This window comes from Notechis scutatus, chromosome Z (genome assembly GCF_049901735.1).
Source record: "Notechis scutatus isolate UNSWTSFEM ecotype Mainland chromosome Z, rNotScu1.2, whole genome shotgun sequence".
Lineage (NCBI taxonomy): Eukaryota > Metazoa > Chordata > Lepidosauria > Squamata > Elapidae > Notechis > Notechis scutatus.
This window is the reverse complement of record NC_142025.1, coordinates 109,762,601-109,790,576: the sequence shown is the minus strand read 5'-3', so window position 1 is coordinate 109,790,576 and position 27,976 is coordinate 109,762,601. Positions and strand designations below refer to the sequence as shown.

At 42.6% G+C, this 27,976-nt stretch overlaps 1 protein-coding gene across 1 annotated transcript; it reads left to right on the top strand.

Annotated features, from left to right (window-relative positions):
* Window positions 1-83: 83 nt before the first annotated feature.
* FIS1 (fission, mitochondrial 1) lies at window positions 84-20,095 on the top strand. Its single transcript, XM_026683938.2, has 5 exons — window positions 84-267; window positions 7,324-7,456; window positions 10,222-10,298; window positions 16,659-16,764; window positions 18,718-20,095. The coding sequence occupies exons 1-5, from the start codon at window positions 223-225 to the stop codon at window positions 18,813-18,815; spliced, it is 459 nt and encodes a 152-aa protein (XP_026539723.1). The 5' UTR covers window positions 84-222; the 3' UTR covers window positions 18,816-20,095.
* Window positions 20,096-27,976: the final 7,881 nt, after the last annotated feature.

Below are 27,976 nucleotides of genomic sequence, written 5' to 3'. Positions count from 1 at the left end.
GGTTCGCTCTTGGCGTACCATAGCAGCAGAAAGCCCTCTCTCGACCGACTTCCGGCTTTTTCCACCGGAAGACGCCGCATTGATTTAGCTGAAAAACCCTGGAGGCTTGAATAGGTGGCGAGAAAGACTTACCATAGAGATGAGGGTAGGAGAGACTCTAGGTCTAAAAGGCAAGGAAGGAGTTCCGCTTCCGTCTCGCGGCCGCTTCCGTGTTTGGGCGTGATGGAGTCGGTCCTGAGCGAAGTAGTGGCGTTGGAGGATCTAAAAGTGAGTGACACTTGCCTGGTCCTGAACCAGCGTGGCCGAGGGAGGTCTCCGAGTCCAAGATCACTCTACCTTTGGTGGCTAAGATGGAAAACGAGGGGGTGGAAGGTTGGGTGTCCCCTTCCAGCCACTCCCTTCCTGGGAAAATTCTGGGCTTTGGGTCCAGCAGAGCTGTTTATGTAACATATCATACACGGGCTAGCATTATATTAACATTTCTCCTAGATTAGTAATAAAACACAATAAAATATAAATGTTAAAAAGATGTATTTTCAAAAGTCCCAGCAGGGCTATTCTTGCTCGTTTGGTCATTGGGCTCGACTAGATGTCCTCATGGGCCTCTTAAATTAAGTATGTTTCTGCTTAACCTTTTTATAAGGTTTCAAATGTGCTTAGTCCTTTATTTCTTTCCATGGAACTCTTTCCCCCCCCCCCTTCTTCTCTGGGGGCTTCTTTTTATTGTCCTTCCCTTTTGATTTACAGGTAGCCCTCGGCTTACAACAGTTCACTTAGTGACCGTTCAAAGTTACGCTGGCACGGCAAAAAGTGACCTGGCCATTTTTCATACTTAACAACCATTGCAGTGTCCCTGTGGTCACGTGATCAAAATTCAGATTTTTGGCAGCTGGCTCATACTTATGATAGTTGTGGTGTCCTGAGGCCATGTGGCCACATTTCATGACCTTCTGGCAAGCAAAGTAAATGGAAACGCTAGGTTCACTTAACAACTGTGTTAGTAATTTAATAGTGATTTACTTAACAACCATTGTAGGAAAGATCATAAAATTAAAAATTAAAAAATGCAAAATCATAAAATGCAAAATTCACTAAACAACTGTCTCACTGAGCAACAGAAATGGGATTAATTGTGGTCGTAAGTCGAGGACTACCTATATTTTCCCCTGTGTACCATTTCTGTTTTGTTGTGCAAGAAAGCCTGGGATATATTCTAAGTTGCTGCATGGGTGCCATAAGTGAGAAGAAATCCGATGTGAATTGAGAGGCTGGTCCTAAATCATTTACAACTTGTAGGATGGACAGAATAGACATGCAGAGGCTTTCCTAATCTTAAGCAATTTGTTTATTTTACTTATTTATTTATTGGATTTTTAATCCCATCTTTATTTCTTTATAAGCAACTTAAGGCAGCAAACATACAAAATATAGGTAGTCCTCAACTTACAGCAGTTCATTTAGTGACCATTCAAAGTTACAACGGCACTGAAAAAAGTGACTTATGGATGTTTTTCACACTTACGGCCATTTTTCACAGATACAACCTTTCCAGCATCCCAAGGGTCATGTGATCAAAATTCAGACACTTGGCAACTGGTTCATATTTATGATGGTTGCAGGGTCCTGGGGGGTCATGTGATCCACTTTTGTGATCTTCTGAGAAGCAAAGTCAAAGGGGAAACCAGATTCCCTTAACAACTGTGTTACTAGCCTACCAAATTCAATGACTCACTTGACAACAGTGGCAAGAAAAGTTGTAAAATGGGGCAAAACTCACTTAGCAAGTGTTTCACTTAGCCACATAAATTTTGGGCTCAATTGTGGTTGTAACTCGAGGACTACCTGTACTAGCAACCTCTTCAACAAAAGTCAGTGCCTAGCATTTCCCTGATCAAACCTGCTTTTTCCCCTATATCCTGGAACTAGAAAAAGAAAAATGCATATTAAATGTGAGTGGAGATGGACAAGGGATTATTTTATTGCTTGGTTCCTTTGCATCCAAATTCATATGCTGAGGCTGAATTAGATCAGTGTCAGTAGCTGATCAACTTTCTGACAACTGATATGCTCACATTGTTAAAACTAAACACATCGCTCTGATGGTTGAGATTACACCACAGTGTGTACAAACTAAGTGTGCATTAAGTATGGTGCAAAAATGATGTGCAAATTCTCCTGGCATTTGTATTTCAGTATGGTGCAATTGAAAAGAGATAACATGTTGCAGCACGAAGTGCCAAATATACATCAGAGCCATGTTTGATTCCTTCAACCATCTCTGCTAGAAGTTTATAAGCATATTTTCTTTTTATAGTTGCTTTTTTCTCAAGAAATTACTAACTGCTTAATTATACTAGGGAAACTTCTGCATGACTACCATGTTGTTTCTATCTGTTGCAAAGGATTTAGGGCCAAGCTGTCAATTTATGTCGATTTTTCCTCATTGACAGCACTGGTGCAACAAATTAGAATATGTGCCTTATTGCAATGGTCCCCAATATTGCAACTTAGTGGCTTTGCTGGGGGAGTGGCGGGGTAGAAGGGAACCAGGATACATGAGCAGCGGGCCAGCCTGCACTCGTACACAGCTCAACTTGCATAAGTTGAGTTGTGTGCACATGTGCACAAATGTCGGCCTACTGCTCATGAAAGCTGCCTGGGTGGTTTTGGGCCAATCACCAAGAGAATGTCCCACCTTTGGCATGAACCTGGTTGGGTGACTTTGGGCTAATCACCAGGCGAATGTGAGTTCTAGTCCTGCTTTAGGCATGAAATCCAGCGGGGTGACTTTGGGCCAATCACATACACTCAGCCCAACACACCTCACAGCATAGTTGTGAGGAAAACAGAAGGAAGAAATATTATCTATGTTTTCCACCTTGAGTTAAAGTAATAAAGGCAGGATTAAAAAAAAATCCTAATACATTATTGTAGCAACTGTCCAGAACACCTGCAGGTTATTAATTGCTTGCTCCTGAATTTGGTTTCGGCTCTGGGATTACATTTATATCACATATTTATGGTGAATTTGCTCAGCATAACTATATTAACTGATTTGTAGGCTGCTTAGATTGCTGTGCAAGATTCAACTTGGTCTTCAGGTATGTCTGGACTGAGAAGTTGAAAAACAATCTGAGAAGAAGCCATGGAAAATCAAGAAAACCACAAGGATGTGTACATAAAGTTCATGCATGAAGAGCTGAACTCAATTTAAAAGAGAGTGTCCTTTTTATGAGAAGGGCTAGGTTTACCGTTGTTGCTTTTGGACTACAACTACAACATTGTGTAGTCCCAGAGGCATCCGACTGCCAATTTTTTGATAGAAAGTCCCACGGGCTTCATTCTGTCCAAGAGGCATTGTCCTGTTTTAAGGTTTATTTTGGCTTCCTTTAGCGTTTCCAGACCTTGAAGTGACGGTGTTGCAATGAAAATATGTTTAAACAGGTTCCCATTTCCATTAATAAAAAAAAACCCATGAATGAAAGGGATGCTTTAGGGTAAAGGAGATTTTGAGTGGGTATTTTTAGCCAATATGGGTATTTCAAGCAGGCCGGGGAGACGTCACACCATCCCAGTAATCTCTCCATGAAAGATCACTATGTTCTTCTCAACCCAGTCAGAGCTGTGCCTGAGGGCTTTTAAAACTCACTTCTGAGGCCTTCGTTGAAAGGAATGTAGCTGACTATTTCTTCCCACAGTTGAGGTCAAAAGGACCTTTGTGCATGAAGACGGGTTAAAAAAATTCCCTTGGATTCTTCTTTATGGCGGCAGCTATCATTTGCTTGAATGTGCAGTTATGGGCCTGACCACCTCAGACAGACAAACAAAACCCCTCACTGTTTTGTGAACGGCAGCAAACACACACATACACACACAGTGGTGCCTGGGTGTGCATGCCTTTGACTCTACAGTTCTCTCAGGGTGGATTTGATTTAAGTCACGATTTAAATCACAATTTAAATAGCTAGTAAAAAGGCTTGATTTAAATCAACTCGATTTAAATTTTTAAAGAGCAACTGTCATCTCTGACCTGTGGTTGACTCGCTGACAATCCCAATATTGCAGAATATACAGCCTGGTGCTACATAACTAAGCTCTATTTCATGCTGAATGAACTAAATTATTAATGTATCTTAAATAGAAACTATCTTTAGATGGATTTTTATTCCAAAAGCATTTTATTAAAATAAATGGGATAAAAAAAAATCTGAGTTAATTTTTTTAAAAAATCAATTTTTTTGGATTGTTTTTAAAATCAATTTTTATCTACCCTGAGTTCTCCCATAATCCTTCATAAGAGATCCAATTGGATCATTTCCCCCCACTGACAGTCTGTTGGGTCCTTGGCTAGCCACTGAGTGCAGTGAAACAGCCTTGGGAATCGTTGTGTTACCTGATTTTCAAACATGGACATGTGCTGTTTAATTGAAAATATTTGCAGCCCAGCCTTCATTTTAGAAAGATAATTAAGTCCCAGCTCTCCTTTACCACAAGGAATGGTTTCCTTCACCTACAGATAGTCCTTGGCTTACAACCATTCGCTTAGTGACAGTTTGAAGGTGCAACAGTGCTGGAAAAAAAACTTACGACCATTTTTCACAGTTACGACCATTGCAGCATCCCCATGGTCATGTGATCAAAATTCAGATGCTTGGCAACTGGTTCATATTTATGACGGTTGCAGTGTCTTGTGATCCCCTTTTGTGACCTTCTGAGAAGCAAAGTCAACGGGGGAAGCCAGGTGCATTTAACTGCCACGTTACTAACTTAACAATGGCAGTGGTTCACTTAATGGTTGCAAGAAAGGTCGTAAAACCATAACAAAGGTTGCAAGAAAGGTCATAGAAACTCGGGGGACTCGCTTTACAGCAGTCTTGCTTAGAAAAAGCAATTTTGGGCTCAGTTGTGTTCGTAAGTCGAGGACCACCTGTGCTTAAGATGGAGCGGAGGAGGATGGTAGGTTTGCAAAACATGGACTTCTCCCTCTCAATTAGAGAAGGTGGACCAAGTTGTTTGGAGGAATGGTGCCCACACAATGCTTGTTACATTTAGCCTTTGCAGATAGTCCTCAACTTACAACAGTTCACTTAGTGACCATTCCAAGTTACAACGCCACTGAAAAAAGTGACTTTTAACTGTTTTTCACACGATCGTTGTCGTATCCACATAGTCACGGGATTGAAAATTGGATGCTAAGCAGCCGACTCACATTTACGACAGGGTCATGTGTTCACTTTTTTTGTGACCTCCTGGCAAGCAAAGTCAAGGGGAAAGCCGGATTCACTTAACAACCATGTGACTAACTTGACAATTGCAGTGATTTAGGGCACAGAAAGGTTGTAAAATGGAGGGAAAATTCACTTAACAAATGTTTCACTGAGCAACAAAAATTTTGGGCTCCATGGTGGTCGTAAGTTAAGGACTACCTGATGTGATTTCTCTTTCTTTCCCCTTCATTTTATTTGCATGAAGGCCCCATTTGGTACCTTATGTGAGCCAAAAAATGAATCTAAAGATGCTGTCAGCTTTTCTCTATTGACAGGTTGTTCGTTTAGTGACTTTCCAAAGCTACAATGGCACTGAAAAAAAGGGACTTAAGTCTGTTTACTTCATAACCCTTGCCCCATCCCCATGGTCACATGACCAAAATTCAGCTGCTTGGCATTTATGACGGTTGCAGTGTCTTGGGGGGGACGGACCTGATTCATATAACAATCCTGTTGCTAACTGCAATGATTCACTTAGCAACTGGGGCAAGAAAGTTGGGGCAAAATTCACTTAACCACCATCCCACTTTGCAACGGGAATTTTTGGGCTCCGTTGTAGTTGTAAGTCGAAGACTACCTGCCTTATCTTGGGGTTCCTGGGCTCTGAACCACCAGTGAGAATGACACAGCAGGCTAAATTGCACAGCAGTGAGAATGGCATAGCATGCTAAAACAGGGAGGTGAGAAATTGTAATTAGCTGGAAGACTCTCCAAAGCTATTTGCTGGCTTGAAGAATTGGCCTCTCTTACAGAGAGAAGGACCACTTATATATCTTTTTTTTCTGTTCATTTTAATTATCTCATTTATTGTTTGTGGAAGGCAAAATAATGATCACAAAATAAGAAAATTGCAGCTTTTTTCTTCCCCAGTAGAGGGCACAAAGACTTTCCTGCATAGGCTCCGTATATAGATGAAAAACAAGGGAAATTTCAGGAGGTGAATGGGCCATTTTTAAATTTTTTTACAGGTAGTTCTTGACCACAGTTGAGCCCAAAATTAGAATCTCTATGTGAAACATTTGTTAAGTAAGTTTTGCCCCATTTTATGAACTTTCTTGCCACAGTTGTTAAGTGAATCACTGCCGTTAAGTTAATCATATGGTCGTTAAGTGAATCTGGCTTCCCCGTTGACTTTGCTTATCAGGAGACCTCAAAAGATGACCATGTGATGCTCCCAACCGTAATAAACATGAATCACTTGGCAAGCATCTGAATTTTGATCACATGACCTTGGGGATGCTGCCACAGTTGTAAGTGGAAAAACAGTCCTACGTCACTTTTTTCAGTGCTGTCATAACTTTGAATGATCACTAAACAAATGGTTGTAAGTCGAGGACTGCCTGTATACAGTAGATAAAATAATTTCTCCAATGGGTTTATTTTTCCTGTAGGTTTATTACCCTTCATTTTGGTAAATGACTTAATTCTCATCCAGCTGGAAAACACAAATCGAACAGAAAATTAGTTCTATATGGCTGTTCAGCACTTTAAATGGTCACTAAATACATTGTTGTAGTCTACTTCGCAAGGTTCTAGTAGCACAGATTTTCCCAGGATGGTTTTTCCAGAAGTTTCTTCTAGCCTGGCCAGCACTGAATTTGATGGGTTTACTTACAAATCACAGAGTGGTGTGGTGGCCTAGAGTGGAGCTCTCACCTCACAATCAGGAAGCTGTGAGTTCGATCCTAGCTGGGGGCAGTTATTTCTCTCTCTGGCCACAATGAGAATGTATCTGCTGAACAAAACTCCGCATTAGTGACAGGAAGAGCATCCGGCCAGTAAACACTCAGCTCCATTCAATTACCCAGAAAGAAGATAATGACTTACAGATCACAGCTAGAAGGGATTGTGTTGCAGAAGGCTCTCGTATAAAGAAAGGAGAGAGACCTGCTGTAATAAGGACAGTGGACAAATTATTATGTAAGCAATGTAAGGAAACTTCCTATGCCTGCGTAGAATAGATGGTTTTGGGGGCAATGATGGCTACCGGCAATTGTAGTTTGCGGGTGGACTTCCTTACCATCCATTAAGCCTTTCTCTTTTCTGTTCTCTCCAGAGATTCGAGAAGAAGTTCAATTCTGAGCAAAGCTCTGGCAATGTCTCCAAAGGAACACAGTTTGAGTATGCTTGGTGCCTGATCCGCAGCAAATACAATGAGGACATCAAAAAGGGCATTGACCTTTTGGAAGGTGAGCTTTAGACCAGCTGCAAAGTGGCTCCCCTGATCTGCCTTACAAAACCCTTTCTTAAGAATAAATCCCCGTATTTCCTTTCATAATCTGAATAATGTTGTTTTTCACCTGTTAGGCCTTATGGATACAGCAAAGGATTGAAAGGCAGTTATGGGGGGGGAAATGATCTATTCTCCAGTGTAGACATTCTCACTAATCTTTCACACATGACACACTCCACTGCAGTGGTAGGGAGCTTAAAAGCTTTTGCCACTCTAACTGAAGCAACCGTGTTAATTTTGGAACTACATACAGGTGAGTTCGATCCTAGGTAGAGACAGATATTTCTCTCTCTCGGCACAATGAAAATATATCTGCTTGAAAAAAAACTCTGAATTGGTGACAGGAAGGGCATCCGGCCAGTAAACACTCAGCTCTATCCAGTTGCCCAGACTCCACCCTGCAAGGGGTTATGGGGTCATTAAAAGAAGATGATACAGGTGGTTCTCAATTTACGACAGTTTGTTTAGTGACCGTCCAAAGTTAGAACATCACTGAAAAAAGTGGCTTATGGCCATTTTTCACACATACGACCATTGCAGTGTCCTCATGGCCAGGTGATTTACATTCGGATGCTTGACAGCTGACTTACATTTATGTCAGTTGCCATGTATCATGTGACTCCCCTTTTGCGACCTTCTGGCAAGCAAACTTGACAGGAAAACCAGATTCACTCAACAACCGTGTCACTGATTTAAGAACCGCACTCATTCACTTAACAAATGGGGCGACAAAGGTCGTAAAAGGGGGCAAGATGCACTGAACAAATTTCTCACTTAACAATGTAAATTTTCGCCCTCCCAGAGGCCTGAGAGAAGCCTCCGGACTCTGGGGAAGGTGAAAAACGCTCCTTGCGGAAGATCTGGAAATCTGGAAACAGGCCTGTTTCTGGCTTCCGGAAGGCCTCTGGAACCCAGGAAGGCTGTTTTCGCCCTCCCAGAGGCCCAAGGGAAGCCCCCGGACTCTGGGGAAGGTGAAAAATGGCCCTCCCGGAAGTTCTGATGGCCACGCCCACCCTCACCACACCCACCCAGCAACCAGGCAGAGAACTGGTTGTTGGGACTTTTGAATCCCACCCCTGTCAACATTCCCTAAACTTTGCTGAAGATATTACTTATCCTGGTAACAAAATGTTAAGAAACCAACCCACAAGCTTGGAGAATGAACCTTCACCCTCAAAATTGAGACTCTTAAGGTCAATCACTTCTTCTAAAGTCCACACTATGCAAACAGTAAATATGGTGAGGCTCATAAAGTTAAAAGCCAAATGTCGGTCATCCTCAACACAAAAGAAACTAATCCATAAGCTTGGAGAACAAACCTTCACCCGAGATGCAGATAGTCGCCACTATTGCAAAGTCTCAATTTTGATATCTAGGAAACACAAATTTAAGGTTCGTAGAGTCAGCTGTTAAGCCAACCTATATTTTTTTTTTTTGGCTAGTTCTTTCACAACTTTTGGGAAAGCATTTTAAATACTGAGTTTTGCTTCTTAATTGATTCTTCCATATTTGGAAGGAAAACACACCTTTTCATTTATTTATATATCTTGCCAAAGTATTGTCCTAACCGCAGTAGCTGGATTCAGGTGGACTAAATGAGAGTTCCCCAACCTTTTCGGCTTTGCAGACTGGGGGAGGAGGAGAGTGGGTGGGTCTGCACAAACAGTGAGCATGTGCGCCCATCCCTTGCACAAATGGAGCATCAGGTGCGCAGAGTTGGGGACCCCTGAACGAAAGGCACTTGCAATTTAGCAGCCAACCAAGGTAATGCAGTAGAGCCCTTTCAGTGTTCCTTCCCCCAGCAGAACAATGGTCTTGAACCAGGAGGCTCAATTTAAGTTATGCCTGTGTGCATCTTATATTCCTCAAGGATTCAGCTTTGCTGTTGGAAAAAACAGGGAAGGCAAAGATTCCTCTTTCTTCATATTATGTTTCATTTCATCATATACAGCAGGGGTGTCAAACTCTATTTCATTGAGGCTGCATCAGGGTTGTGTTTGACTCGGTGAGGGGGGTGAGATGGGCGTGGTCAGGGCAGGCATGGGCAGCTCGACATCACTCATGTCGGGGGTGTCTGTGGTGGCCCAAGTACTCTACCAGTGAAACGGGCTCCCATTTTTGGCTGCCGTGGCCTCCTGCAACCTTCTGCCAGCAAAAACGGAACCCGCCCTCCTGAGCTCCATTTTCAATGGAGACCGTGGTAGTAGAAAACGGAGATCGGGAACCAGTTTTTGCTGGCAGAAGCACTGCCGTCTGGTCCTTCACTGTTTCCAGGGTGGCCCCATGGGCCACATCTAAGTACCCCATGGGCCGAACCTGGCCCCCCAGGTCTTTAGTTTGACACCCCTGATATACAGGTAGGTAGTTCTTGACTTACAACAGTTCATTTAGGGGCCGTTCAAAGTCACAATGGCACTGAAAAAAGTGACTCATAACCCTTTTAAAAAACACTTTTAACAACTGTTGCAGCATCTAGTTGGTAACGTGATCAAAATTTGGACCCTTTGGTAACTGGTTTATATTTATTTATGATGGTTGCAGCTGGTCCCGCTGCCAAGGTCGTAAGCGTGAAAAATGGTCATAAGTCACTTTTTTCAATGCCATTGTAACTTTGAACTGTCACCAAACGAACTGCTGTAAGTCAAGGACCGCCTGTATTAGAAACTCATGTACAGCCATTTTTCTTCCCTTTGCCTTTGATTGATTGATTTGTTTTCTTAGAACTGTTGACCAAAGGGAACAAAGAAGACCAGAGAGATTACGTGTTTTACCTCGCGGTAGCCAATTACCGGCTGAAGGTGAGCTTGTGGATAGTTCCCTCTTTGTTTCCCTTGCTTGTCTCTATTTCTGGATTTGCTGGCATTTTATGTTTCTGGGTTTGGCTGTGCCTGAACTTCAGTCGGCTGACATTGGACTGAAATCAAGGCAATTTAGGACTCCCAAGCCAGAAGAAATCACATTCCCTTAAAAGAGGAATTCCCGATTTTGAGCACTTCGAGGGACACAAGAAAGATGCCTGGCTGTCGAAGAAGCTTCTCGAAACATTTTCAAAGTTTAAAAAAACCACAAGGAAGTCTAGTTGCTTTTTGGGGGTGGGGGGAAGCAGATTTTGGAAGAGCAGTGGCCATAGCATTTAGTTTTATAAACCATTTTCCAGTGATTTACAGTTCTCTCTAAGTCTAAGCCAAGGATGTCAAACTCAATTTCATTGAGGCCGCATCAGGGCTGTGATTGATCTTGGGTGGGGTGGATGGGTGTGGCCAACTGGGTGGACATGGCCTGCTTGACGCCTCTCCCCAAACTGCTGGCATGTTTCCTCTTCCCATTGGGTAGACCGGGCCGAAGCTATGCTGGCCTGATCTTTCCTCTTCCCATTGTGTAGACCAGGCCGAAGCCATGCTGGCCTCATTTTTCCTCTTCGCGTTGGGTATCCAGCCCACAGGCCTTGAGTTTGACACCCCTGCTCTAAGCGGTTTACAGAGTCAACATATTGACCCCAGCAATCTGGGTTATCATCGGAAGGATGCAAAACTGAGTCAAACTTGAGCCGGTCAGGATCGATCTCTTGGCAGTGGGCACAGTTAACCTGCAATATTGCATTTCTAATCATTTGGCCACTTCAACTTCAATGATGCTTGGCTGACCACATCCTTACTTCTCTTTTCAAATCCTCTCTATGATTTGGTCTCCCTCAAACTCTCTATGTTGACCGAGGGGTGGGTGGGTCATTAGATTGGGACTAGCTGGCATACAGTTTGTTCTTCTTCACTTCCCATCTTTTTTTTTTTTTAAAAAGGTTTTTTTATTGATTTTAACAACAAACAAAAACACAAACAACATAAGACATGACATAAAAACATCATTATTCTTCATATATTTACAGACAGTGCATCAGTTGGTTTATCACTCCTTTTTGTGCAACTATTTCATAACCATCATAGTAGTTATATTACATAGTAACTCATATTATCAATTTCACTTCCCATCTTTATTATCCTGGTTAGATAAGATAAAAGGTAATCCAAGTCCGGAAACAGATTCTGTTAAGTTTATTGGAAACCCCCCCCCCCTTTTTTTTAAATTGATACAAGCTAATTGTCTCAGACAACCCTAGTTCCCTTGCTCAAGAAACAGATGGGCACCGTGCCTTAAAGTCAGACAAGACAGTCAGGGAAATCTTTTCCTTTTTAAAATAACAGGTAGTCCTTAACTTACAACAGTTCATTTAGTGACCGTTCTAAGTTACAATGGCACCAGGAAAAAAAGCGAGTTACAACTTTTTCACAGTTACAACCTTTGTTATGTTCCCATGATCGTATGATCAGAATTCAGATGCTTGGCCAACTGGTTCATGCTTATGACCGTTGATGTGTCCCAAGGACCTTTTGACAAGCAAAGTCAATGAGTAAAACCAGATTCACTTAACAACCACATAAATCACTTAGCAACTGCAGTGATTCACTTAGCAACAGTGGCAAGAAAGGTCATAAAATGGGACAGAACTCACTTAGCAATTGCCACGCTTAGCAACAGAAACGTTGGGATTCATTGGCAGTTGTAAGTCACGGACCATCTGTAACAGGATCTCGAAAGCCGGATGGCACTGCCACTCCCACTTTCTTATGCCAAAGAGAGTTAAAATGGATGCAGTTTAAGCGTCTTTGTGATATTCTCTTCCTGTCCTGGGATTACATTCTGTTTTGGGAACTGCCGCCAGGTGCTTTTTCCAAGAGTCATTTTTGTCATTTTAAACAACCCCAAATGGACTGGTTGATCCAGGCCACGATTGATTTGTCTTTTACCTTTAGCCAAATGCCTTGAGGGAAAAGCCAATATAGATTTTGAATTGAGTGACTGACCTGGGAACTGTTTGCATTTGGAAAGGTTCTGGTGAGGTAGAAAAAGAAAAGTTCCACTAATCTTTCCTCAGTGCACTTGAGTTTTATTTTTTTAAAAAAAAAATTTTAACCTTAACGTCGAAACAGACCTCTAATTAGGCATGTTTAAAACTATTATCTTAACTTCAACACTTTTCTTTCTTCTGGCATTTTGAAAATAGGTTTTCCCCATTTCCTGGTCTTGTGGAGCACCTATTGTTTTGTCTGGTCTTCTGGAATGTGGAAGATGGTGGGATTGTGAAAGAGGAACTCGAGAGATATAACTGCCCCCCCCCCCAACCTTTGCTGTGTTTGGGGTTGACTCGTTAACTTGGCCTTGCTTTATCTCTTGACAAGTAATCTTGGGCTTCATAAACTTCATGGAAAGCAGGGTGTTGGCCATCCTTATCTGTCTTGGTTGATCCTCTTATCTGGGCTTTTTATGGACTGCCACAGTGCTGTGATCATAACTCTTCAATCCTTGGGCGTGTTGTCAAGGCAGCAGGGCAGATAAGAAGCATGTCTGGGTCGGAGGGAGGGAGGGAATTTGTGCAAAGCACAGCTGGGTGACCAGTGCATTCCTTAATCGTGTTTTGCTCAAGAGGAAATCCCACTTGAGCCAGGTGTAGGATACGCGATGCGGCCTTAAGAGCAGGAATGGAAGGGGACGGTTGATGGAAGGAAATCCAGGCTTGTTTTGATGCTTCTGTGTGGTGCAAGAGATAAGCTATCAAGATTGCAGGGTGAGGTGAATTGAATTGAACCCTCTCCAGCTCAAAAACATTATGGGATGGTCTGGAAGTTGTTGTCTCTCTGTTGAACCTCACTCCAGTGAGCAAGCGATGGCTCTCTCAAAAACATGGATGCCAGACTTTAACGTGTACTTTGTCTGAAGCAGAAAGGAAGACTGGAAAAGCATGCTATGTCCTTCATATATTGGGGTTATTCAACGTTCCCCAGCTATTAACATTTGGAGAACCTCATGTTGAGGAGTGTTTTTTTCTGGTGGGACTGGCCTATCAGGGCAACCTGGTCTACCCAATTATGGACCGGAGCATACTGCTTCTGTTTTTGCCTTTCAGCCCCAATCCAGGAGCCTTTGTAAGCAGTCGCTTTTGCCACGAACTATTTTTGTGTTGAATCTACGTTTACTGTCAAAAGAAATAAAGGGAGACTAAAAGGTAAAGGTTCCTCTCGCACACATACGTGCTAGTCATTTCCAGCTCCAGGGGGTGGTGCTCATCTTTGTTACAAAGCCGAAGAGCCAGAGCTTGTCCGAAGATGGCTCCGTGGTCATGTGGCTGGCATGACTAAACGCCAAAGGCACATGGAATACTGTTACCTTCCCACCAAAGTGGTTCCTATTTTTCTACTTGCATTTTTACGTGCTTTCAAACTGCTGACAAGTAACGGGAACTCACTACATTATGCAGCACTAGGGATTCGAACCGCCAAACTGTCGACCTTTCTGCTCGAACAAGCTCAACGTCTTAGCCACTGAGCCACTGCGTCCCTCTAAAGGGAGACTAGTATAGATCTATTTCAAACTACTTAGCTTCATCAGCTAGCCATTCCCTTCTGGGATTTGGACCCAGGCTACCTGCATATATTAGGTAGATGTATTATCCTCTAAGCCACAGGCTCTCCTCGCTTTGTCGGCTATACCAGAGAGAGAGATTAAGTGTTACAAAGCTCATGTTGAGAAGAGTGTCTGCTAAGGTATCCCGTGCCTTCCTTGAAGTCTTCCTAGGCCCAAGTTCTGGGTAGTTCAGGATTTTGTTCCAGCAGTGGCACATTGGACCAATGTCATCTTATTTGTTCCCACAACAAGAATGGTCGTAAGACCTCGCACAACCATTCGTTATGAGAAATTTCCTGACAGAACAATGAATCAGAGGAACGAACTTCTGAACGAACTTCTGAACTTCTGGATGCTCCAACACTGGAAGTTTTTAAGAAGAGATTTGGGCAGCCACTTGTCTGAAATGGTATTGGACTGTGATGGTAAACCTATGGCACGTGTGTCAGAGGTAGCATGCAGAGCCATTTGTGTCAGCAAGCGAGCCGCAGGCAAACTTACCGCACTGCGCATGTGTGCACCCCCCAGCTGAGGCCTTTTTTGGCCTCCCAGAGGTTTGAAGAAAGCCTCTGCAGGCTTTGCAGGCCGAATAATAGGTTTCGTTACTTCCTGTATTACCAGAAATACCAGAAGTGATGAAACGGGCCTATTTTTGGCCTGCAAAGTCTGCAGAGGCTTTCCTCAAGCCTCTGGGAGGCCAAAAAAGGCCTCAAACCAGCCGAGAAACGCAGTGCAGATAAGGGGGGGAGCGCGCATTGCCTTCTGGGTTCTGGCACGCGACCGCATACGCAAGCGCATGCACAATTTTTGGCACAAGAGCCCAAAAAGGTTAGTCACCGCTCATATAGGGTTTCCTGCCTGAGCAGGAGATTGGACTAGAAGACCTCTAAGGTCCCTTCTAATTCTGTTAATTCTGTTTTGCTACCATTTAAATGGCACTGGAAAAAGTGACTTACGATTTTTTTTCACATTTATGCCCCATAGTCCCATGACCAAAATTTGGATGCTTGGCAACTGGCATATAATTTTGATGGTTGCAGTGTCCCAAGGTCACCTGATCCCCTTTTGCGACCTTCTGACAAGCAAAATCAATAGAGAAGCCACTGAACAATCCTGTTACTAACTTAAGAACTGCAGTGATTCACTTAACAACTGTGGCAAGAAAGCCCGTAAAATGGGGCAAAACTGACCTGACAATTATCTTGCTTAGAGATGGAAATTTTGGGCTTGGTCATAAGCTGCGAACTACCTGTATTTGATTCTTAGGTATCCGGCCCCTGAACATGGAGAATTACGTTGTGTTTAATAATCAGCTATGGGTTCTCTCTCTGTAACATTGGAGAACTCCCTTGGAATGTGTCCATAGCCATTACATAGGTGAAGTTGATTTTTGTCCTTTTCATCCTCATACCTGTCTACTTACGGGGACCACCTCTGCCCTATTGTCTCTACCTGTAAAAGTAGGTGAGAATGGCCTTGAGTGATGGGGCAAAGAAATGCTGCCTAGGAAACGGTCAGATAAGAGAGGGCAGAGCTCACAGCCTCTATAATGGATGGAGAAAGACTAAGAAGAAATCCACTCTCATTTTCTGGGCTGTTAAGGAGAGGGCAGACAAAATGGACTTTTAGACTTTCTATTGATGTGAACAAGGTAGTCCTCGACTTACGATCACAATTTTTCTGTTGCTAAACGAGACATTTATTAAGTGTGTTTTGCCCCATTTTACAAAGGCATGTGACTCTGGGATGAAGCAATCATTGTAAATACATGCCAGTTGCCAAGCTCCCGAATTTTGATCGCGTGTCCAGGTGGATATTGTGATAGTGCTGCAAAATGTGCATATATAAGTTGCTTTTTTTTCCAGCACCTTCGTAACTTTGAACTGATGTTAACAAATGGCTGTGCAGTAGAACCTCACGACCATAATTCATTCCGTAACTTTGGTCGCAAGTCGATTGGTCGTGACCCAAACCTAATTTGGAAATTTGGCACTTACAAAAAAAATGGCGCAGAAGGGAAAATCGGCCGAGGGAAAAAAAGATTTGGGGTGAATTTTTTGGTCGGAACCTAATTTGGTTGTATATATAATTTTTTTATTTTTATATTTATTTTTATATATATAAAAAATATAATATATATATATATATTTCCTGAAGTATTTTCCTTTCCTGACCATAACTAAGAATTCACAAGCTTCCAGTCCCAAAACTTTTTATAGATTGTCCTCCACTACCACAGTTCATTTAGTGACCATCTGAAGTTACAACGGGACTGAAAAAAGTGACAGGACCAATTTTCATTCTTAAGACCTTTCGGGCATCTTGCATGCACATGATCAAAGTTTAGATGCTTTGCAACTGACTCGTATTTATGACAGTTGCCATGTTCCGGGGGGCACGTGATCGCCTTTTGTAACCTTCTGACAAGCGAAGTCAGTGGGGAAGCTTGCTTAACTTAACAGCCGTGTTACTAACTTAACAACGATTAAGTTAGCGATTCACTTAATAACTGTGGCAAGAAAGGTCATAAAATGGGGCAAAACTTGCAAATGTTTCACTTAGCAACCGAGATGTTTGGGCTCAATTGCGGCCGTAAGTCGAGGACTACCTCTGCCCACCTCCTATTGTTGTGAGAAGTTGAGAAGATCCATCTGTTTTTGCCTTTCTTTCCTACGATGCTGCTCTTTCTTTCTCCACTACAGGAATACGAAAAGGCTCTGAAATGCATCCGAGGCCTATTGAAGACTGAGCCAAACAACACGCAAGCCTTGGAGATGGAAAAACTGATCAAGAAAGCCATGCAGAAAGGTTAGGGGGGCAGAGGTGGGGGAGAGAAGGCTGGCCCTTTTTAGCTCAGATCGACTGTACTGGATCCCAAAGTCCAAAGAACGGCAGCTAATATGATCTTTCCCAGTCTGGGGTTATCCTTTTCAACCTCTGGGTTATCCTGGTTTGTAAAGAATTGAGCTATAAACACCGCTTCACAGTTGCAAGACCAAAACGTGAACTAACCTAACCCTAGCCATGAAGTGAAAGTGCCCAAGCACATGAAACCTTGGCTTTTAATAAGCACGACAAACCTGGATTACTAAAGAGTGTTATTTCTATCATGACTCATTGGAGAAGAGCCTAATGCTGGGGACGATTGAGGGCAAAAGAAGAAAGGGACGGCAGAGAATGAGGTGGCTGGATGGAGTCACTGAAGCAGTCGGCATGAGATTAAAGGGACTCCGGAGGGATGGTAGAGGACAGGAAGGTCTGGAGGAACGTTGTTCAGGGGATAGCGATGGGTTGGATATGACTTTGCAACTAACAACAACATTTCTATCCAGAGAACGATGAAAGTGGGAGGTGGTACTCTCTCAGCAAACTGGTTTTATTCACACATACATACGTACCTATGTACGTACATACGTACATACATTTGTTGTTTAGTCGCGAAATCATGTCTGACCCATCACGACCCCATGGACAACATTCCTCCAGGTCTTCCTGTCCTCTACCATCCCCTGTAGATCACAGATACATACATACATACACTCAGCCTCCTGCTCCATTGCTGCTGTGAGCAAGCAGAAGCAGTGGGTCAGTGGCCATGTGGACTCCTGCTTCATGTGGCTGGTAGTGCTGCTGCCGCAAGGCAGGTGTCAAAGCATGGATGGTCTGGATTATGGGGGCCCTGAGATAAACCAGTGTGGGGCAGGTGGGACAGCTCCACCCCCACCTCACCTTGCGACCGCAGCGCCACAAACACAAGATGGAAATGGCAGCAAACTAGCTGTGCAGGCTCTTAACTAGGGCTTATTTTGGGAGCAGGTGGGCTTATATTAGGGGCACATGTAAAAGCCATGCTAGGATTTATTTTCAGGATAGGTCTTATTTTTAGGGAAACAGGTTACATACATACACATATGATCGTTCAATATTACAGCAGCATTGAAAAAAAGCGACCTGTGATTGTTTTTCACACTTAACAACGGTTGCAGTTATGACATGATCAAAATTCAGACGCTTAGCAACCTGCATGTATTTACAATGCTCCTGAATCATGCGATCAGCTTTCGCAAGCTCCTGACAAGCAAAGTGAGTGGGAAAGCCAGATTCACTTAACAACCATGTTAATAAGTGAATGGCTGCAGTGCTTTGCTTAACAACTGTGGCAAGAAAGATTGTAAAATAGAGAGAAGCGATCTAGAAAAAGAGAAATTTCCTGACAGTTAAAACAATTGGAATAAGTTGGAATAAGTTAAAACAGTGGAATAAGTTGCCTCCAGAAGTTGTGGGTGCTGGACGTTTTGAAGAAAAGATTGGACAGCCATTTTGTCTGAAACGCTATAGAGTCTCCTGCTTGAGCTGGTGGGGTTGGACTAGAAGACCTCCAAGGTCCCTTCCAACTCTGTTATTCTGTAAAATGGGGCAAAACTCAATTGTTTCAGTTAGCAACAGAAATTTTGGCTTAACTGCAGTCATAAGTCAAGGACTTCCTGCAGATGCATGCATACATACATACACATTCCCCAGCAGTTAATGTTTGAAGATTGTTCAGCAATTGTGGTGACCCTGGCTAGGGTTGATGGCCAAGGGATCTTGGTTGACCTCAGGAAGGCAGCGACTGTAGCTATTACTCCTTCGGGTGGGAGAGGAGTGGGTTGCCATGGCAATGGGTTGGTCCAGCCCCTCTCCCGATGCAGCAGTCCAAAGTCCCTTTAGCGTCTTTAATTGACCCTCGAGGATGACTGCCCCCCCTTGTTCTCTCCACAGATGGCTTGGTTGGCATGGCGATCGTTGGTGGCATGGCGTTGGGAGCGGCCAGTCTGGCGGGCCTGATCGGCTTGGCCATTGCCAAATCCAAATCCTAAGGCCGATAGGGTAGGCCTCCCTTCTCTTCCTCTGGCGGAGCAAGCCCGGCCTGGGCATCTGGAAGACCCAACCCTCCAGAGAAGCGAGCGGAGGGATGATTCAAAACCCTTTTGTTTTCTTCAAATGTCACTAACCTGTCTGTAATTCCTGGATTTCGGTCCTCATTTCTCCCCCCTCCCCCACTGATCAGCTGCTATGTTCACGAGGGCAAAGAGCGATAATAATGCAGAAATTGCCCAGAGAATGAGGGTGCCCTGGGACTATAATCCCAATTTTCCTCTTGCGTTAATCCAAGCTGAGGTTCTTCTGATATCTCTCCTTCCACTGGTACAAGACGTACTAAGTCCTTCTCTCTCTCTGCCTTTCGCTTCTCCCAAAAATTTGGGAAGAGTCTTCTGGTGAAGTACGGGAGCCAAACGCGAACCCACTTTGGTGTCCCTTCTGGAGATAACCAGGATGTCTTTCTGCCTTTCAGATGAAGCTTTGGCCAAGTGCTGGGGATAAGGCAGCCTTCGGGGCGGGGGGGAAGCAGAATATTTCCTTCACTCAGGCAGAATATTTCTTTCACTCACAAACTGATTTTCCCCTCTGCTTCTGAACTTGCTCTTTAACCGTATCAGTGTGTGTAGTCAGGATGAATCCATTGTCAACACTAGATTTTTTTTAAAATTTCCTTGTTAAGCTTAGCTGGGTAGGCTCCTGAGTTCTTTCAATTTCTTTTTTAAAAAGTCATTTTTGTGAAGGTGAAGAGGTTGGGTAGCCTCAGCAAGAGGCCCACCTGTGTTGGCCTCTGATAATGGACCTCGAAACGTGTAGATTTGGTGGTGTATGAGCAGTCCACTCCAAGCCACACCATCTCTTGTTGAACTACAATACCCAAAACTCCTCACTCTTGACCATGTTACCTAGACCTGCTTAGATCTGGAAGTCACAAGTTAGCTAGCTTGAGTAAGACATCGGTCTACATTTGAGGTAGAAAACCATGGTCCCTTCATAACTTGTGGACTTCAACTCCCAGAATTCCTGAGCCAGAATGGCTAGCTCAGGAATTCCGGGAGTTGAAGTCCACAAGTCCTAAAAGGACTATATTGTATATACAGGCACAGATATGAGGCCATAGGTATTGATATGCTATCATGAGTGTTGGATGCTTCACACCATTGGAAAATATTGTTCCTCTTCTCTCCCCCCACCCCCACCCCAGCCCCCGAATTTGGTATTTGTATTGTTTTCTAGCATCCGGGTGGCATGAAGGAAGAATAAAATTCATTGAGAGAATTATGTCTTTGGTTTCCTCAACTCTTGGTTTCTGCCTTTCAGGAAGGATGAAGGAAGGGCAAGCCAGAAATCACGTCACACACTGCAAAAACCTTGCGTACTGTGCTTGCCCCGGAGATCAGGATGCAAATGCGTAGCTGTGTTTGCACAGCAGCTTCATTCCTGAGCCCATTATCGTATTGGCATCCTTTTGGCAAGCCACCGATGGACCGTGATCCCTTGCCAAACTAAAATTAACCTGGTTTTCTTTCTTTCTTTCTTTCTTTCTTTCTTTCTTTCTTTCTTTCTTTCTTTCTTTCTTTCTTTCTTTCTTTCTTTCTTTCTTTCTTTCTTTCTTTCTTTCTTTCTTTCTTTCTTTCTTTCCTTCCTTCCTTCCTTCCTTCCTTCCTTCCTTCCTTCCTTCCTTTCTTTCTTTCTTTCTTTCTTTCTTTCTTTCTTTCTTTCTTTCTTTCTTTCTTTCTGTTACATGTCCTGGGTTCTCCCTCTGAAGCTCTCAGATAATATTTCTGTAACCCTGGGCATTTGCCAAGGTCTGCCAGGATAATAACCACCTTTTGGCTCACCTTGTACGCTGATGCATTGGCAGTGGAAAATGGCTTAATTGCTTTGAAGGAACCCATGCCAAGTGCAACAACACAACCTAAAGCTGATCTTCGAAAAGGTGCAGATGGCCTGTTTCGCAAGCCTTTAGGCTTGGGGTGGGGGTCAGTTCATGCCTGTAAACAGACCTCCTAGAACATTCCAGAAATTTTCAAGGTAGCTTTTGGACTAAGCATGTTCCTTGCCCAGTTTATAGAATGACTAGCAAATAAAGTGATTCTGTTCCTTTCTGTTAGTTTGTTCTATCTGGCATTTGTTTTTCCCCCCTCCTAGATTTTAAACATAGAGCTCAATAGTTTTGCTCTCTAGTGGCTAGCAGCAAAGGTGAAGAACTTTCTTCCTAAATCAAAAGGTGTGAAATACTTGTAGTTCACATTAAATTCAAGATTCTCCCTTTGAAACTACTACTTCCATATGGAATTCGGCCTGGTACAATGGCTAGTGCCTCACTGAGAGATGGAAAGGAGTAAACTTTATGGAAAGCTTGCCTTTGTTTTTTTTTCAAAAGGTGTCTTTTGTGGCACTACTTTTATGGTTTCTTCAGAAGACTTGGCAAAGATTGGCTCTTCCTCCAGGCACTGGGGCCAGGATGTTAATGTCACACTAGCATGGGTGGGTGTGAAATCTTGGGAACAAGATTTTTATCGGGGCCTCAAATTTTCTTTGAAATGATTTCATTTTTGGCCACTACCCACTTTCCATGGGGTCAGATACTGTAAGTGGTCATAGGGAAAGAAAGAAAGAAAGAAAACAGAACAGAAAGGAAGGAAGGAAGAAAAAGAAAAGGAAGAAAGGAAGGAAAGAAAAAGATAAAAGGAAAAAAAGGAAAAAGGAAGGAAAAAAGAAAAAGGTGATACAAGTGAAGGAAAAAGAAAGGAAGGAAAGAAAGAAAGAAAAAGAAAGGAAAAAAAGGGAGGAGCATGCTTTGGGAAAATAACTTAATGCTATATGGCAAAACATGCATTGTGTCTTAACTTAGCATGCAAAATTGTACTGTTTGTAGAGGACTTATAATCCTACATATTTATTTACCCTGGACAGTTTACCTAAAACGAGCTTTCTAATCTAGATGTCTACTTAGAAATAAGCCCTATTGTTTAAAGCCAGCTTTTGTTGAGCCCAAATGGGTTAGTTTGCTTTTGGCTTTAATGCCCCGTGTGCCAATCCAACTGTGACAGTTTAGAAACATTCATTCTTGCTGTGAAAGATGCTTTTGTTGACTTATTCAACAAACCACCACTGAGCACAAGCACTGGAATCTAGTCCATGGCTATGCCCAGGCCAAACAAACAAAAAACAGGGTTTGAGATGTTACATAGTTGCTAAGTTGTAGTTTAAGATGTTTTTGACGACTCGGCCTATTGCAGCGCATATAGCTTGATAAGTGAACCTAGGCATGATCTTAAGTGAGCTAGGGCAAGTATATATAAAAGTGTGGCACTTAATTTTGTACGTGTAAAAAAGGATGCTGGAACTGGGAAAAATTACTTTTTAGTGCCCTCTGGAATCCGGGTAGCTATTCATCACCGTTATGTTTCTGTTTCATGAAATTTTAACCTTTTTCACTTGCTGTAGAGTCCTGCACCTTTGTATAAAGGTTATTATTTTTCTTGATGCCTTGTCTACCTTCTCTTGTTCTTTTTGCTTTTCCTACCCACCTTTTTTTATATAGTTTTCCTGGAAACGTAGGTGGTGGGGGGGAGAAATTTCTCAGTTCACCCAGGTTGACTTTTGGTATTGCCTGATCTGTGTGTTACGCATCCAGATGTGAATCACGTTCCTTCAACTTCCCCAATGAGTTCTTGTTTCATTCAGTGATAAGTTTTGGCCAATTCTGTATTTTATTTTATTTTTATTTATTTTCCTGGGACAAAGCACTGCTTACTTTCAAAAGGAAACAGCAGTTGAATTGGTAAAAGCATTCTGTGACGTCTTTATGAAAACGATAATTTCCAGGAAGTAAAAAAATAAAAATAATTAGGGTTTATTTACCCCCACCCCTAGTTTATGGTTTCTCAGTTGTGCAAGCTACAGAATTTTGATCTTTCATGTTCAGCTGTGAGCCTGAGACAAGACTTGGCTAGGCCCCAGTGAAATTCATGGGAATTAAATTACTCATGTTTGTGATGTGCACATTCTCCAGGATGGATGTGTCTTTAATAGCAATATTTCAGAAGAGTAGGTAGCAGGTATGTGGATATAATGCTCAAGTTATTCACGGTATTTCATCCTTCCTCAAACTAGACACTCCAAAGAGGCTGTGTGTTAACATTAAAAAAAAATATATTTTCTCTGACTACTTTTTATATCCTCCAATTTGAGAAGAGTGGTAATTGCTAGAAATACTGTGTTTCCACGAAAATACGACCTACCCCAAAAGTAAGTCCTAGCTTGATTTTCACATGTGCGCCCAATATAAGCCCTACCCCCAAAAAATAAGCCCTAATTATCCATGCACCACTCCAGAGTGCATGGGTAAAAATTAAGCTAGGGTGGGGATAGGGGGGTGAAACTGTCCTACTACTTACCTTCGGACAGGTACAGCCATGTCTCGCACTTCCTGACACCTGTCTTGCTGGCCCATTTCTTCTGGAGCTGGCAAGGCTTTTCTGAAGGCCTCTGTAGCCAATAAACAGCTCCAGATTGATCTGGAGCTCTGTTATCAGCTGCAGAGTCCTTCAGGAAAGCCTTGCTGGCTGCAGAAGAAGTTCCTGAAGGCCTCTGACAGCGAAATGGAGGCTGGGGATGACGCATGCAAGTGAGATGAGTCAGTGGATGACATCCTCCCCCCCAAAAATAAGGCCTGGTACTTTTTTGTGGCAAAAAAAATATAAGATGGGGTCTCATTTTCAGGGAAACGGGTAGTTGTATCTTGTTTGAAACATTACACGCTCACCTAGCTTAAGTCCTTTAAATGATGCTCCTCACATTTTCTAAACTTTTTTCTTTCTGCATCTGGAATTGTGGCTTCTGGTCTTCGCTTGCTCCTTCCAGCTAGTTACCCTGGTTGACACTAAACAGATACTTTCTCTTCGCTTAGTTTATTTTTATATCCAGACAGACTTGGAGATATTGGAATAAAAGAACCTTTTATTCATCTAATGGCAAATCTAATTAACATGTAAAGTCTTGTCTTTTCATAAATCTGTCTTTCTTTTCTGGGTCAGAAATCAGCAATTTGTTGGATTCTCCATTGTTCAAAAAAAAAAAATCTGCTACAAAAAGAAAAAAAAGCAGGAATAGTAGGAATTCTAAGAAGAAAAGTAGGAAACAAAGTTGAAATAGGAAATATCTGAACCTGCTCTCTAGTCTTTCCTTCTAGACATTTTCAAGTTCAAAGAAAACAATTTTATTTAAGTTTATTAAGAGGTCTTCCTTTGGAAGCTCAGAGAACCAGGAATAGCTATCAAGAATTATAATCATTTAACACCATCCTCATGTTAAAATACATAGACTCAATTTTACATGCTAGGTTGTAATTTTAACCATGGTTTGTTCAACCATGGTTGGCATAAACAATGTTTCAGTTATAATGCCTGGGATCAGTTCTAAACTGAGATGGATGAACCCACCTGTTTATAAACCCAATTTATAAACTATGGCTTAGTGAATCCAGCTACCAAAGCTTATCTTACAAGCTTATCTTATCTTACAGGATGGTGTTAATTTAATAATAAGAATGTTTTCACTTTGTATGTTAGGATTGATATATATTTTCTTAAAGTTCATTTGGGACATGATCAACCCCCCCCCCACCCCAAATCCAGTATCTTTTCCTTTCTGAAACAGCTATATAAAACTTCCTTTTTTTTTTCTTTAAACCCAGATGCTTGGATTTCTCTCTGGTCTTATAGGAGCATTTTCTATTCTTCTCTCATTCTTAAAAATCTAGATACTGGTAGTCTTTGACTTATGACAGTTCATTTAGTGTCCGTTCAAAGATACAAGGTCCCTGAAAAAGTGACTTGTGACTGTTTTTCACACTTACATCCATTGCAGCACCCCCAGAGTGATGTGATCAAAATTTTGGATGCTTGGAAACTGGTTCGTACTTATGACGGTTGCAGTGCCCCGAAGTCATGTGATCCCATTTTGCGATCTTCCGATAAGCAAAGTCAATGGGGAAGCCAGGTTCACTTGGCAACCGTGTGACAATAAATGTAGCGATTTAATAACTGTGACAAATGTAAAATGGTCATAATTTACACCAGGGGTCCCCAACCGCCGGTCCGCGGACCGCACTGGTCAGCGGAACAACCCTTACCGGGCCGCTGGTTGCTGGCGCCGCCATCTTTTTTGGTAAAAAGCGCTTCTGGTGAGCTTTTCCGGGTAGAAAGCTCACCGAAGCGCTGTTTCGTCATAAAAGATGGCGGCGCCAGCGCGCTCGTGAGCTTTTCCGGGTAGAAAGCCATTTCTACCCGAAAAAGCTCACCAGAAGCGCTGCGCCGCCATCTTTTATGACGAACAGCACTTCCGATGACGTCACCGGAAGCGCCTTTCGTCATAAAAAGATGGCGGCGCCCAGTTGACGCCGGTACCGGGCGCGCGCCCAGCTGATGTCGGAACCGGGCCGCGGCGTCGAAAAGGTTGGGGATCCCTGATTTACACAACAACTGTCTTGCTTAGCAACAGAATTTTTGGGCTCAATTGTAATTAAAGGACTGACTGCAGTCACCCAAAGTTCAGCATTAAGCCATGATGGTGCAGTGGTTAGAATGCAGAACTGCAGGCTACTTCTGTTGACTGCCGGTTGCCAGAGTTTTGGCAGTTTGAGTCTCACTGGCATCTTCCATCCTTCAGTGAAGCGGTATATAAGTGCTATTGCTTAGTGCTATTGTTATTGCTGCCCAGTCTTTTTATGGCTGTAAGCACTAGGCTGGGGAACTCTGTAACAAAACTGACATCAAGTGGAGGACCTAAAGGAGAACTACAGGTAGTCTTTGATTTACAACCACAACTGAGCCCAAAATGTCTGAAGTTAAACTGAGACATTCATTAAGTGAGTTTTGCCCCATTTTATGACCTGTTGTTAAGCGAAACACTGCAGTTGATAAATTAGTAACCTGTTTGTTAAATGGCTTTTCCATTGACTTTGCTTGTCAGAAAGTCACAAAAGGGCATCACATGAGCTTGGGACTTAGCAATGGTCATAAGAATGAAGCAGTGGCCCAAGCATCTGAATTTTGATCACAGGGGATGCCGGGAGGGTGTGGTGGCCTAGAGGGGAAGCTCTCGCCTCACAATCAGGAGGCTGTAATTTTGATCGGAGATAGAGGCAGATATTTCTCTCTGGACACACTGAGAATATATCTGCTGAACAAAACTCTGCATTGGCGATAGGAAGAACATGCGGCCATTAAAACAGTCTGCTAGCTCCATTTCAATCTCATTCAAGTTCAATTTCATTGTACACATGTTGTGCATTGACAATAAAAGATTGATAGATTCAGTTGCCCAGACTCCACCCCACAGGGGATTATGGGATCATTAAATGACGATGAAGATCACGGGGATGCCGCAACAGTCATAACCCTGACAAGCCACTTTTTCAGTGCTGTTATAGCTTTGAATGGTCAGTAAACAAACTCAAAGACTTCCTGTAATCCATAATGAGCAATCTCTCTAGATGAAGCACCTCTCAGCAAAGAATGGGAACAGATATAGTTCCTTCTGGGACTTGCACAGAGGAGATAATCCAATTATTTTAGAGGAGAAAAGGAGTGGGTAGTGGATTAAAACAATGTTTGTCAATCCTGGCAACTTTCTGTTGTGGGATTCCCAGAATTGCTGGCTTGAGGAATTCTGGGGGTTGAACTCCACTCATCTTAAGATTGCTAGCATTCTTAACATTTGATTAAATCACCAAGTTTGTCTTGTCTTTCCTTTTTTCAAATAAGATGCCATCAAAGTCAACCTTTTGTAGCTAATTTTAGACTTAACACTACTCAAGAGTTGTACAGATAGTCCTTGACTTACGAACACAATTGAGCCCAAAACGTCTGTTGCTAAGCGAGCCAGTTTAAGTGAGTTTGCGGCCATTTTACGGCCTTGCCACATTTGCTAAGTGAACCACTGCAGTGGTTAAATTAGTAACATGGTTGTTAAGTGGATCTGTCTTCCCCCATTGAGTTTGCTTGTCGAAAGGTCGTAAAAGTTGATCACATGACCCTGGGACATTGCAAAGGTCATAAATATGAATCAGTGGCCAAGCATCCAAAAAATTTTTTAAATATACTTATTTTGTTTTATTATAAAAGGTAAAATACCAAACAGAAAAACAAAATAAAAATACATGTCCAGCAGTAACAACTACAAAAAAGAAAAAATATGGAGTCCAAAAAAAGAAAAGTAATCCAATTTAATTTAATTTAACATTTAACATAGAATCTACCCTGGCTGGATACTGGAAAAAAAAAAGAAATACCCGAATTGTGATCACATGCTGTACCAGTCGTAAGAGTGAGAAACGGATGTAAGTCACTTCTTCAGTGCCATTGTAACTCTGAATGGTCACCAAATGGTTGTAAGTTGAGGATGAGCCATGGTGGCACAGTGGTTAGAGTGCAGTACTGCAGGCTACTTCTGCTGCCTGCTGGCTGCCTGCAATTTGGCAGTTTGAATCTCAAAGTGGACTTAGCCTTTTGTCTTTCCCAGGTGGGTAAAATGAGGACCTAGACTGTTGGGGGTAATAGGCTGACTGTAAACCACTTAAAGAGGGCTGTGAAGCGTTATATAAGTCTAAATGCTATCACTTTTGCTATTACTTGGAGAAAGGAACTTGTTTAGAGGATTGTCTCCCTTTCAGGTCAGGCGACTTATCAAAACCTTATCTAAAGTTCTTCGCGTTCATCCCCAATAAAAACCAAGGAGGCCGGGACAGATTGTTCCTGTTTCTCATAGTCTCTTTTAATAATGTCCTATTTTACTTTGAGGTTCAAGCTGAACCTTCTCTCAGGTGGTTCTTGTCCTGAGTTTTCTGCTTTGAATCTCACCACCTTTTTTTCCTTCTGCTCATGACTGGAGACCTTTAGAGAGAATCAATTGACTGCAAGTTCCTTGGGACCAAGTCACCTATTGTGTTTTCCCAAAAATGTTTTATATTTTTTTTGCCACCAAAAAAGGCACCATCATCCACTGACTATCCTCACTTGCACGTGTCGCCCCTGGCCTCCTTTTCACTATCAGAGGCCTTCAGAAACTTCTGCTGCTGCTGGCAAGGCTTTTCTGAAGGTCTCTGCAGCTAATAACAGAGCTCCGGATCGATCTGGAGCTTTGTTATCAG